Genomic DNA, 14,403 nt, shown 5'->3' with positions numbered 1-14,403 from the left:
TGTTGTTATTTTCGGTTCACTTTGCCTTTGATTGGTAACTGATGCCCACTGACTTGCAGATATCATGGCAGCTGAAGGTGGGGCAATAGCCTGCATCCAAGCAGTCTTGAAATCTATTTCAGATTGAGAAGCAGATGATTGCGTATCAGATGATTGCGGAGCCAAGGATGTTATAGTCCACGCGGATGGATCCCATTGACTGTCTGGAGCTGGAGTTCCCCACCAACTCTGATTCATCTTTGATAAGAAAGCTAAATTCTATATCAGATCGACGAAGGATCAAATTATCGAAGGATCAACCGAAAGATCACACGAAAGACAAACACCAAACCGGTCTCGAAAGATGATCTTTCGTAAGTTGATTTTCTAAACGTGGGCTTTGCACAACAAATAATCAAAATTTATTGGCTACTTGGGCGGTGCATTGGGCTGAACACAAAGCTTTAATTGAAGCACATGGGCTGTTGGCCTTTTTCTTCTTAGTGGGGCGGTGCTTTTAGCAGTGAACACCAACAGCAAACAACAAATATCTTTTGAATTGTTTATCTAAAAGTGGGCGGTGCACACTAAGCAACAAAACATCCTTCGAAATTTTGAGATCACAACAATTACTGTTGACCTTTCGAAATTAGAAAAAAAAATGATCCTTGGGCGGTGATTACCAACAACAAACAACAAAATTATTTGTTACTTCAAGGCGGTGCACAGACACAAACAACAAAAAGTTATTTGTTACTTCAAGGCGGTGAACACAAACAATAACCAACAAAAGTCTTTGTTTTCTTGGGCAGTGAGTAACTATAATCTTTCATTGAAGCACATGGGCCGTCGGCCTGATTTAATTGAACACCAACAACAACAAATGGTAGTGCTTTGGGCGGTGCACAACACTCAAACAGAAAGTGGGCTTTTGAAAATTATTTAGTTTCTTGTGGGAGGCGGTGCCTTGGGCCGTGATCCTTGGCAGTGAACATAATCAACAAAACAACAAAGCTTATTGGACACTTTGTTGGTGCCTTGGGCGGTGATCACCAACCAACAAGAAAATGGGCGGTGTTCAACAACCAGTTAAATGAAATGGCGGTTCAATCTGATCCTTCGAAATTTTTAATAATCCTTCGAAACAGTTTGGAACTGATCTTTTAAGATCCTTAGCTTGATCTTTCGAAAAACAGAAAGTGACCCTTCGAATTTTAGCCTGATCTTTCGAAAAACAAAAAGTGACCCTTCGAACAAATAGATGATCTATCGATTCTGTTGTGATGACCTTTCAAAATCAGTTTTGACCTTTCGAAATCAGGTTTGACCTTTCGAATCAGTTGACTGGAAAAGATGATCCTTCGAAATACTATTTTGATCTTTCGAGGTTCTTAATGATCCTTCGAAGTATGAAGAAAAAGATGAACTTTATCTTTCGAAATATGAAGATGATAAGATCATCAAGAACACAGCGACTGTTAGTTTTCCAGATCTGACGAAAACTGACCCAAGACTTGAACAAAAACCCGGTTTTAAACAAGGTAAAGAGCCTTGGCTCTGATACCACTTGTAGGTCCCTTGTCGGAGGATGACGAACCTAAACCTTGTTATACAAACCCACTAGCGAGTGCGGAATCCAAGCTAGCAAGCAAACCGGGATGAGACAAGCATAAACACAAACACACAAGGATTCACCGATTAACACCACTGTATTAATACGAATGAAGGTTCCGGTTACAAGCACAATGTTTACAAATCTAACTTGCAAACTCTCTAGTGTGTGTGTGTGTGTTTTGATAGAATGCTCTGAAACTCTCTCTATGTGTGCATCTATCTAACAAGCCTCTCAAGTCTCTTTAACACATACACTACATGGGTATATATATACCCAGCCCATGATGTCTGGTCCGAAGGATTCGATAGATGGTCCGAAGGATCATCTATCGATGACAAAGTGTTCGAAGGATTTCCAAATACTTCGAAGGATTTCATATCCTTCGAAGTTCAACAGTAGCCCTCGTAACATATCTTTCGATGTCATCGAAGGATAGATATTATCCTTCGATGAACTATCCTACGACACAGAACATATTCAACCAATATTCTAACTGTTGGCCAAGTCAAACCAGGAGGACGGTTGACTTGGTCAACTTACAGGACTGACAAGGACATCGTTTGCATATAGACCGAATACAGACAAAGTACAGACACAAGTGCATCAACACCTGTGCAGGATACGGACTCGGTGGGACATGCCAGGTGCCGTATTGGGCTGGTTGTGGTTGGGAAGTGTATGGGGCTGAAGAGTTAGTGTACCAGGTGGTGTTTTGGGTGGGTTGTGAGCGCCCGCGGCCACGGCCGCAACCACGATAGCCGCGACCACGACCTCGAGTGCGGTTTGGGTCATAGGTGGATTGAGTATAGGTAAGGTAACGAGGTTGGTCTGAGGGAGCGGTGGTAGAGTTGGGTTGGGAAGGGGTGGTGTTATCTTGGTTTAGGGTCGGGTTATTTTGGGTGGATACCAAAACCGATTGGTTTTGAGATTGTCGGGCCGCCTGTCGTTGCTGTTCCTTTTGTAACGTGGTTCGGGCTTCGTCCCACGAAGGGCTGTTGTGGTTGATAATCGCGGCTGTTACATCATACTCCGTAGGGAGTCCGCGAACTAGTTGCATTACAAGTCGTGCTTCACTTACCGGGAATCCAACGTCACCAAGTTGATCTGCAATCTCTTTCAACTTCTGACAGTAGTCATCTAGGGAGGAACATGCGCCAAGCGTGAGGTTCGTGAACTCATGCTCGAGAGTAGTCGCTCGAGACCCTTTATTGTTCAAGAACAGGCCCTTGAGTTTAACCCATGCGGACCGAGCCGTGGCATCGGTTTCCAGTACGCAGACCAAGAGATCATCTGAAAGGGTTGCATAAATCCATTGGAGGATAAGAGCATCAATTTCGGACCAAGCTTCATAATCATCACTGGTTTCTGAGGGGGTTCTGTACCATCAATATGGGCTAACACTTTGTATGCTTTTGCATGAAGTTTGAATAAGTTAACCCATGATGAATACGTTACTTTTGTACCATCAAGGGTCCTTACTTTAGTTTGAATAATATAAACAAATCAATATATTCTAAATATATATCATCTAATAGTATTCACCTTCTTCTACAACAATCATTCTCAAAACATTGATTCTCATTAATTTCTTAGTCAATTGTTCATCAATCATACTTGGAAGATGCTTTCTTCCACCTTGTTTGCTTCTTTCAAGATTAGACTATCTCGAATGCAAACGGCGCCCTTAGACGCCTTTGGCTGCCTAATCAACTGCCACATCATATCCTTACAAATCCTTAAAAACCTCCAATTCACCTCCAACCATATAAACATCCTTACATATCCTTACATTTTCCACATCATCACCCATTTTTTCTTTAACTTTACTTACTTAAATTATTAAAATGTATTTAGATTATTACATGATTAGATAATTAATATAAGTAGCGAAGTAAATAAAAACATAAAAAGCAAATGAACTAAAGGTCAGTGAATAAGAACCCGTTGAAAAAAATTCACTATTTTAAAAGTTGAAGTTTTATATGTTGATAAACTCTTAATGGTAAATAAATGTATGGCTTTAAATGAAAAGTTAATAAATTAGTTTAATTCTTCTTCAATAAATGTTGAAAGAAAAACTATGATATAAAGAAATTGGCACATTAACCGAAATATTGCAGAAGGATTTATCTTTTGGATAGATCAAAAGCAAATGTTCTCCATTAGGCCCAAAAGTAAGGATTTTTGCCAAGTCAATCTTGATGAGGTTAAGGATCTCCCATTGAAGATAGTCTTACCTATGTTTTGCTAATTTTTTGTAATAGATATTTTAATTAATAAACGTCACAACTTGGATGTTGATTTGAGTGATATTCATATGTTGTTTTTTATATCTTGTGTGATTACTTGTTCATTAATATTACGACCCTAACAATGTCACTTCCACCACTAGTGTATCTTAATTAAGAGGAAATGATAACAAAATATGCATGTGATGATAGGAAGAAGATTAACATACAATATTGTAATATTATAGGCAAATATGAAATCTCACGTCAGTTGTGGCTAGAGGAGATTTTTGGTTCATAAGAAATGTTATTTCTCTTAAATCAACAACACATATTGTGCGTATTGGTTGTGGAGCAAATGAAAATTGTACAGTTAAGTGTCATTATGTGCGGGTAGTACTAGGATGAGTAACCTCCCGGGAAGTGTCCACCAAGGCAACAAAAAACAAATCGGCGAGTTCCTAGATGGGAAACACGTCAGTAGCAAAACAGACAATGTCGGTGGTGCAAGAGACCAGATGTTACAAATGATATATGAATCACTCCCGTGTCATTCCATGTGGTGGGGCAGGCCTCATAGAGGGCCTCATAGAGGACGATGAAATCCACATTGGGTAAAACGATCAGAGTTATAGTAACGATGGTGAAACTACGGTTATTTATAAGGGGATGAAAGGGGAAGGTGAAAATAGGTTTAAAATGAATAAATTAATAAATTGCTGAAAATGACGAAATTGCTCTTGATATAACAGTTAAATATGGACGGGATTAGCTAGTTGGATGATAGGGCCAAGATTTGGAAAGCACGAGGGCTAAGATGCGAAAAAAAAACTTCTTGAATGAAACTCGCAAAAGTAACCAAACCATATCGATGAAACTGACACTTTACTCTAAACAAATATATATGCACAATTGTTTAAACGTGCCACATACCCTAAAGATGACACGATTGTTTGTCGACTACAATTTAGTAGTTTAAGTGGTTTACTTGCTTTTACAAACCAAGGTATTTTACTTCTAGATCAAACAGAGCTTATAACACTAACTACATGTTAATTTTGAATACCATAATCATTTATCATATAAAGTTATTTAGATTAGTTTTTTTCATGATTTAGGGGCTGTTTGTTTACATCTTAATGAGACTCTTAATGGTTCAGACATCTACATCTTACTGGTTCAGCACTTAATGGTTCAAACTGTTTGTTTCATGAGCAGATGTGTAAATGGTTCAAACATTTGCCTTTGAATGGTTAAGACCTCTAATCTGAATTGGTCAGACATTTGCCTTAGACGGTTAAGCATTATACAGACTCTTAATGATTCAGACCTCTTACTGGTTCAACACTTAATGGTTCAGACCTCTTACTGATTCAGCATTTAACCACTCAGATGTTGCTAAACAGCCCCTTAACCAGATTAACATATGTTCAACTAATATATATATATATATATTACATAAAGACTTGGTCAAAGTTGAATTGTAAATTTGATATGTGTTGTAGATTTATACAACTCAAAAGTTCAAAGAAGACGGAATATTGGAATACTTTGTGAAATTGTGTACGCAAGTGTGTGTAATAGAGACATGATAGATTCATTTGATTTAGTTTTAGGTTCGAGGCGAAATATATACAAAGAAGTGGTCCAAAAGTCTACACACTTCTTAGCCTTGGGGGCTCGTAACTAAACCTGGCCACGTTAGTCAACATATATGTGTCGGTCTAATAAAAAACACGAGCCTATTTCTTTATTTGACTTCGAACATAATTTCTTTTCTTCTCTTAAACGGCTAATATACATGTGTTTAGCAGTGTAGGGTTTGTTATTCAGAAGGGGGTAGCGGCGCAATTTGTTGCTCGTCTACCTGTCATTAGTCTGTAATCGTCTCTGTTTTTAAGATTCGTAATGAAATACTTTGATGAAAAAAAAAAATTGTTGAAATCGTACTTGATGAAATAGTGGTTAACCAAAAGAGGTTAATTCACTGGTCTCGTCAAGTAGGGTTAATCCCTTCTTTCCGATGATCGGTGGCTGGACCGTCAGCTAGGCTGTCTCCTGCACAAGGAAAACACACCGTGACTCGTAACAAGGAGGAAGGGGTAGGGGGTGTTCCTTGTTACCACTCTCCGGCGTGAGAATCAGTAATTTGTTTGTGAAGCAAAAGTGTGTGATAGTAGTAGTAGTGAGAGAGTTGTGAAGAGATACCTCAAACCTGGTTTGGGATGGGTATTTATAGCCGAGGAGTGAAGGAGGGTGGTTGGGTGGTCAGATTGACGACACGCCGCCCTTATGCGGGTGTGTCAGGCTTGTCGGTTGTGGAGGTGAAGCCACGTCCAACTGCGGTGTCAGTTTGTTGCTTACATAAGGGCTGACAGGCGACTGTCATCGGTGCCACTTGATCTGTGGTGTTAGTCCCACTTGCCTCGTGGGCAGGATGCGGTGCTGCGCCGTATCGCTTCCTGCGGTAACTGCTGTTGTTTCCGCGTTCTCACTCTGGTGAAGTATGCGGGATGCGGTGCCAGGCCGAATCGCCACTTGTGGTGACTGTTGCTGTTATCCAGATCCCTTGTCGTGACGAAAATGTTCATAGGATGCGGTGTCAGGCCGCATCACTATGTGTACACCTATTTTCATACACAAGGTAAGTCTTCTCATCTCTTGATCGATTGGATTCGACTACTGTGTTCGCGCGTGCCCGCAGCGCGCACTAACACAGATAAGTTCTTGCCGGTAGAGGTTTTTAATAAGGGTAATGGTCACTCGCGGTCATGCTGACGCGAGATCTGAGACCATACCCCTTCAATACTCCTAAAACTGCATACTTTTTCATCATAAGACTAGAAGCCTCGTCCTTACGTGGAGAGACACCTTTTCAATATACATTGACATCATTAGACTACAAGCCTTTGCGTGAACCATTTTACCAGAGAGTAACATTAGTATATGGGTTGCCTCCGTCCTCATATATGACGATAAAATTTATGAATGCTATAAAACTATATCCAGGATGAAAATTTTATATTTTATATCAAAATTTTAAGTATAAGTTGATTTTTATTTAAACGTTACTAAAAAGAAATATAATATTTATATTTTTGATGCATAGTAGATACAGGAATTCTCTTGCTCAAATGAATTAAGATGAAAATACCAGAAATTGAGCTAATATAACGAGACCTCTCATACCCAGATTTCTTATATGTACGGGTGTTAAAAAGTTAGTTTTCGCGGGTTAGCGGGTCCAACTCTGCCCGAACCCTAAATTTTTACGCGAACCCGAACACGAAAAATCGTGTTAGATACATGAACCCGAACATGACAAGAATATTCACTGGTTGACCCAAACACGACCCGTTTAACCCAATTTTTTTAATTTTTTTTTTTGAACGGTATACATCATTAACAACGGACGGACCTCAAATAAAGGACCGTCAAACCTTACAAAATGTACAATGGATAATTATTCCAACTAATCCATTCTACCGATTTAAACCTAGAGCGATTACAAAACCATAAGAACGACATACATTTAATTATCGAAACCACCTCAATGACTCTAGGCGTCGAACCTTGGAAAATCTTTTTATTCCGTTCCTTCCAAATAGCCCAACACGAGATCATGATAATGCCCCAAGCCCCCTAGCTTTATTGATCTAGTGACCACATCCCAACATACCCAACTAATGCTTTTGCCATCTCTACCTCCCGACCACAGAAAGCTCCTCATCAATCTTTGGATACCTTCAATAACCGCAATAGGGGCTCTGTACAAAGACAAGTAATACACGGGCAAACTCGCCAAAACATTTTCACATATAAACATTTTCAAAGTAAAATTTTACAAAAACAAAAATACAAATATATATAAAACAATTACATATTTGTTCCTTCCGATTAGTATGACTTTATTAGTTTTACCCAGAGGTGGAAAGCCACCTGAAACCAACCTGCAACCATGGTCGCCGTCGCCTTGAACCGCCACGAGGTTTATGTTTGACAACCATGGATTTTGTTATTTCATTACTCATGCTTCTCTAGGTGTCTAATTTGAGTTTTAGACTTTTACTATGTCAATTTTATATTTCAAGCTTTCACATTCATTAACCATCAAATTTCGATCTACCTCATAGCAAAAGGACTTGATGTAACGTTCATTCGTTCGGAAATTGTTGGGTTTTGGAGGCCCAAATTCATGGGTTATGTTGCTGCCTAATTATAGAGAAAAAAAAAAGGAACAAACTTGGCCCACTTTGCATCTAATTCTATCTCGTTCATTGTATTTTGGAATAAGTTAGAAACTCTAAATTAATAAGTATATGTGCTTGTACTTGTAATTTCCCATCATGGGAAAGAGAAATAATACTATGCCATAGGCATATGTAGACATGGGTCAGCTTAGACCGAACCACGTAAAATCTCTTGTTCTTTACTTTTTTGCAGTTTATATGTGTGTGTTTTGCAACCCGGTCCTAAGAGGAAATAATATACCACACCTCTCAAAAAATGTTTTTCAATGTGAGTTTGTGTTCCCGTTTGACATAAAATGTCAATAAGATAAAATCTTATTTATGTTTCTAGAAATGTACGTGCCTAGGGTGTAAACGAGGTCGAGCTCAAGATTCATACATACATCAAAACTGATCAGGTTCGTGAATCTAAATGAGCATATTCTTAATAACCCAAGATGCACGAAAAGTAGCTCGTGTAATAGAATCACAACATGGTCCAAACTCTCTTTAGCGTCGTTGATCTAAAGAATGTGTTGAGCTATGAACATTCTGTTTGTAACAAATGAGGACCAAGGACCGTTCATTGTTTAGCAACCCGTAAAAGAATGGGCAAAAAAATTACTGAGGGACAGGCCATATTAAGAAAAATATTCGTCTCAAAGTCACGACCAAAATACATTTGAACATGCAACCATGTAGTGGCTACTAGTTAACTGGAAAACGGTCCTAAGACTACTCGGTGTGGAGGGGCATGAAGCACCACATGGAAGCCATGTCAAATCCAACCTACCAATCAAAACACGGGGTCAAAGGTAAGGATGAGCATTTGGTATCAAATACCGATCCCGAAAATACCGTACCGATTTTTTTCGGTACCGGAAACGGTATCCACTTTTTGGCATTTTCGGTATCGTTATTTTCGGGATCGGTACCGGTTCGGTACGGTACCGGTAAAATACCGAATTTTACCTTCAAATACCGCTACCGTACCGACATATTTCGGTATTGGTACCCAGTTTTGACGATATTCGGGATCGGGACGGTATCAGGATTTACTCATCCCTCAAAGGAGCTTGAAAGGGGGAGTTCGAAAAAAAAATAAACAAATTAAATCCAACCTACAATCAAAACAAACCCAAACACCACTCACCAATCATCTGCCTCCACACCAGCCACCATCCCCCCACACACACCACCTCCGCGCCACCATACGGGACGGTGTTCCGGCATGGAGGAGGCTTCCACGCCTCTTTGCCACCCCCACACCACTCGGTCTAAGGGCTAACATAAGAGAGACTTGAGAATGATTAGAATTAATAGAAAAAAAGGTTACACAACCGACATTTCGCAAAACATGGGGCTACAGGTCCAAGAACTTGGTTTGAAAGGGTTTGACCCACGTAGGCGCGTACATAAGAGATAAAACCAAATCTAATTGTTCACCAAATTTAATGTTACACTACAGGTTGTGAGAGCTATACTTTCGACTTATGAGGTCGAATATACTTTGAATGGGAAAGCTAATGTAAAGGGGTGCAAACGAGCCGAGTGGCTCGCGAGCGCTTGAAACGAGTCGAGCCTTATCGAGCCCGAGCCTAAAATAAAGCTCGTTTGTTTATCGAGCCCGAGCTCGAGCCTCACATGTGAAGCTCGTTAGGCTCGTCGAGCCTTAGTGTAAACGAGCCAAGTCGAGCCGAGCTTATTTAAACTTATTCACAAGCCGACCTCGAACCTAAAAATAAGCTTATTTAGTAAACGAGCCCGAGCTTCACATATCGAGCTCGCGAGCCTAAAAAGTCTATTATTTATATTATTCTATTTAATATATTAATTAATAGATAATAAACGAGCCGAGCCCGAGCTCGAGCTTGAGAAAATACCAACCATCCGAGCTTTGAAAACAAAGCTCGAATCGAGCCGAGCTCTCATAAGTTAATCAAGCTCGAGCTCGTTTGCGCCCCTACCAACTTTGGCAGCTTTTCATGTTCAATTCAAGATCATTTAGACTAAATTCAAGGTACCCATTTCGTACCAACTGATTACGCGCGCACACACACACCCTAATAACAATCACCGTTATAAAAGTAATAAGTTGTTAGGCAACGCAAACAACTTAACCGTGTGTTGGTGTTGCTGAAGTATATTTAACAGGCTTACGAAATCAACTTAACAACGTTTGTCATTTAAAGCGATTATTAGGATCAGCAGTAGTCACAGTAGACCAACATCCATAACCAGTAAACTGATGGCCTAAATCCAAGTATCCAACGTCAATTTACCCGATTCAAATGTCTCGTGTATAACCATGCTAGTATAGAAAAGTCCACGGTTAAAAGGCTAAATTTACCCGATTCCAACGTCACTTTTTTTCTACAATTTAATGTAAAAACAAAAATAATAATACAAAGTATCCGATCCATACCAACATGACCGTTTTTGTCCCCCGCTGACTAAAAATCATGGATCTGCCACTGGGTGGCGGAGATTAATGGTGGCACCACTACGCTAGTAGCGTTTAATTGTTGACACGTTTTATTATCTCAAGTTTATATACTAATACAACCGAAATAACTTTGAATTCACAGAAACATACCAGGAAAGTATATACCAAACATGCTTCTATAGTTAATATTTAGACCTCATAACATGATTAAGAAGTAAATGCATGTTATACAAAGCGTAAATGAGCCTGATTGCTAGCTTTACACTGAAGATTGAAGCCCAATAACACCTGTTAGATAACATTGCAAAAAAAAACATCACTGTTCCTCTCAAGAATATTCATATATACCGTTTAATGATAAGCAGTTGATCTAAAATCTAAATCATCTTTGAAGACGATTATCTGAGATTCGGATCGGTTTAACCAAGATTACTGATGAGAACATAAAGTGACCCGGATCACGATATGTATTTTCAACTGAACGATTTTAGAAATTGTCCAGGTTCATCTTTATATTTTGTTAGCATAAGTGAAAAGAGAAGGGGGCAAATTAGTAAATTACCACAACCAATTCTAGCACCGGCATTTCCTGTTGTCTTGCTAAGTTGATGATTACCTGCAGCATGAAAGTCGCAACATATTTAATGGATAGTTGATGAATAACGGATATTAGTCAAATTCCTAAAATACCTTAAATAGCTTCAATATGGTAGCTATTACTTCAAAACTTACAAAAAAAAAAAAATGAAATCTTGCATAAAGCATGAGTCGTTACCTCTCCCCAGATCATCAGGATCAGCATGTACAACAACTGCCCTCCCCAAAATCGAATATTGCCCGCTTAGTGGAATCTGGAAAATATTTCCGAGAATACAGTCATGCAACAGAAGAAAAGCTTTTAAATCCAAAATAAAAAAGAGCGATTCTGTCAGAATAACATTGAGGTTTTCGATTATGTGTGAAAGAAACAATTCCGTTATCTTCCCAAATCAAGATTTCGTGTAGGACATATTTGGTACAAGCGAGTTATAAGATACATACATTTTTATCATCAATAGATACCTCAGCAACCCCTGCAAAACGAATAAAGATTGTATATTATATGATACTAAAGATAAACAGTAGACACTCGAATCGTCTACGCCAATTCTTTGCATTTCATGGCTCCCAATCACCATCCCTTATTGAGACTGTAATCAATTCTTTATGTGTTCATGTATAATGGAACCAACAAATCATCACCATCATGCTCAGTAAATCCCACCAATAGCAAAGCAAAGGTAAGGTCTGAGGAGGGTAAGATGTAGACAGCCTTACCTCTACCCCGTAGGAATAGAGAGACTGCTTCCAGTGAGAACCCCTGGCTCAATAGTAGTTTTGCATCAAGCCTTGGACATAAGGCACATAATACTCAACAATCGGGACAAAGGCCTGTTAGTGCATGTACCATTTTGTCTTTCGGCTGTCAACGCCACCACATGATGCATAATTAACCGTCCGCCTCTTTTAAAGTTATTTTCACGAGATTAGTAAATTAACATTAAAATTAGTACAATTTCACTTTTGCCCCCCGAGGGCCCACACATATTTATATTATGTGCACACCGCAAGCAAGTGGGGCGTAATAATGGAACCAACAAAAGAAAATGTCAAATGGTCGTTAACCAAATCAAGACTAATTCGAGAGTTTAGGGCAATGAAGCACACACCATCTTGGCCGGCAATAACGTTGCCCAAATCACCCGCGTGGCGTGTATCATCCCAAGGAGCTCCGTGTTCTTTGTTCAACGGATTGAAATGAGGTCCTAAATTTTGGATCAAAAGTATGTATGAATGAACAAGTAACCAATCACATCCGTAAATGAATATATTAAACATTTTGACTTAAAAGTTACATAATTGATAAGTGAAAATAAAAGTTTGTGAAGAAAAAGTACCAGTTGAATTGCAGCCATTGGTGGTATCACCAAGAGCATGAATATGGAAGCCATGAGGACCTGGTTTAAGCCCTGAGATCTTACCTCTCACTTGAGTTACCCCTGTTTTCAAACCACTAAATTTATCAACTAATTTTGAGTGGGTTCTGACCATACAGGCCGTATACATGAACTATATTAGGTTAATAATAGCAATCTCTAGAAAGAAAAAAAAAACATATGGAATTAGAGAAACTTAACTAGTGAGAAAGAATTCACATGAGATTTTGTTGTTAATTAATTAAAGATGCAATTGGGTGTTTTAAGAACAAAACACACACACATAGTGAAAAGAGAGAGAGAGAGAGACCATTGGATTCCTGAAGAAAGTGAAGAGATCCTTTGACGGAGTTGTCGCTGCCGGTGATGACTGCAACCGCTTTCAAACCACCCATTTTTCCGGTTATCTGCTTTCTTCACCGTTTCTGCACTTCCACCGAATCCGCTTCATTATCATTTCGTTTTATTATTTATCTTTATATATACTTATAAATATAAATTTACACCTAAAAAATAGAGAAAAATCAAAAATGCCCGACGGTGTGGTTTGCCAATTTTTCAGCTTTAGTCACTAACTTTTCTAAAATTACAGCTATAATCTCTAATTTTTTTCAATTCCGTTCCTAGATAGTCTCCGGTAGGGCTGGCAATTCTGACACGAACACGATAACACGACACGAACCTACACGAAGTTATCATGTTTCGTGTTTGACCTTAACAGGTTTCGTATCTAAAACATGTCGACACAATAAGACCTTAACAGGTTTCATGTCTAAACAGGTTAAAACCCGTTAACCTGTTAAGTCCGTTAAGTACATGTTAATAATTTAAAGAGTAAATTGTCATTTTAGTCCCTGAGCTTTTGTCCAAATTGTCATTTTAGTCCAAATAGTTTTTTTTTTCTCTTCTGGGTCCCTGACTTTTCCTTTTTCTTGTCATTTTAATCACATTGCCTAACTTAGTCTTAAAACCAGGTTATAATCAGGGGTAATTTTGGCATTAAATTATTATGAGGTTTATAAATTATGTTGTAAACTACCCCTGGTTATCACTACACAACAGTTATGCCAAAAATACCCCTACTTATAACCAGATTTTTAGACTGAGTTAGGCAATGTGATCAAAATGGCAATAAAATGGAAAAGTCAGGGACCTAGAGGAAAAAAAACTATTTGGACTAAAATGGCAATTTGGACCAAACCTCAGGGACTAAAATGGCAATTTACTCTAATTTAAAATTAAAAAATATAATATGTGGGTTTGGACATGGGGTTATCAGTCGTGGGACCTGGGATGAATTACACGTGGTTCTTTTTCACAATCCAAACCCTAATTTTTAAATCACTCTCACAAATAGGGGTGCTAAACGGGTCGTGTTCGCGGGTTAGCGGGTTCAACTCGACCCGAACCTGAAAATTTTACACAAACCCGACCCGAACCCGAACCTGAAAATCGTATCATACATAAGAACCCGAACACGACCCGAAGTTTCGTGGGTTGACCCGAACACGACCCGTTCAACCCGATTTTTTATTTTTGTTTCTCTGAAATTAATATATTAAAATTAAAATTTACTTAAAAAACACAAATGTATATAATAATACCATATTTAAATTAAGAAATCTATGTTAATTTCTCTTTTTAAGTTACAATCATGGCATAAAATACACACCCCATTTAATTTATAATATAAAATATATTTTGGTAAAAAAATATAATATAGTATAAATGTGTTAAACGGGTCAACCCGCCAACCCGACCAGGTTGACCCGAACCCGAACCGTTACTTAAACGGGTTCGCGGGTTCAACCTGAAACTGACCCGGACCCGTTTAGACTAAACCTAAACCCACGAATTTCGTGTTAGGTTCATGTTGGGTTTTCGGGTCATGTTAGAAATGCACACCCCTACTCACAAACACCACCATTCC

The 14,403-nt window shown here is 38.8% G+C and overlaps 1 protein-coding gene across 1 annotated transcript; it reads right to left on the bottom strand.

Annotated features, from left to right (window-relative positions):
- Positions 1-10,505: 10,505 nt before the first annotated feature.
- On the bottom strand, positions 10,506-12,944 carry LOC110908749 (superoxide dismutase [Cu-Zn] 2). The gene is made up of 7 exons (XM_022153724.2): positions 12,784-12,944; positions 12,435-12,536; positions 12,207-12,302; positions 11,539-11,570; positions 11,273-11,348; positions 11,060-11,113; positions 10,506-10,785 (listed from the first exon to the last, which is right to left on the bottom strand). The coding sequence occupies exons 1-7, from the start codon at positions 12,866-12,868 to the stop codon at positions 10,757-10,759; spliced, it is 474 nt and encodes a 157-aa protein (XP_022009416.1). The 5' UTR covers positions 12,869-12,944; the 3' UTR covers positions 10,506-10,756.
- Positions 12,945-14,403: the final 1,459 nt, after the last annotated feature.

The sequence above is a fragment of the Helianthus annuus genome, chromosome 14 (genome assembly GCF_002127325.2).
Source record: "Helianthus annuus cultivar XRQ/B chromosome 14, HanXRQr2.0-SUNRISE, whole genome shotgun sequence".
Taxonomy (NCBI): domain Eukaryota; kingdom Viridiplantae; phylum Streptophyta; class Magnoliopsida; order Asterales; family Asteraceae; genus Helianthus; species Helianthus annuus.
Note: the sequence above shows the minus strand (reverse complement) of the source record. Positions and strands in the feature narration are given on the sequence as shown.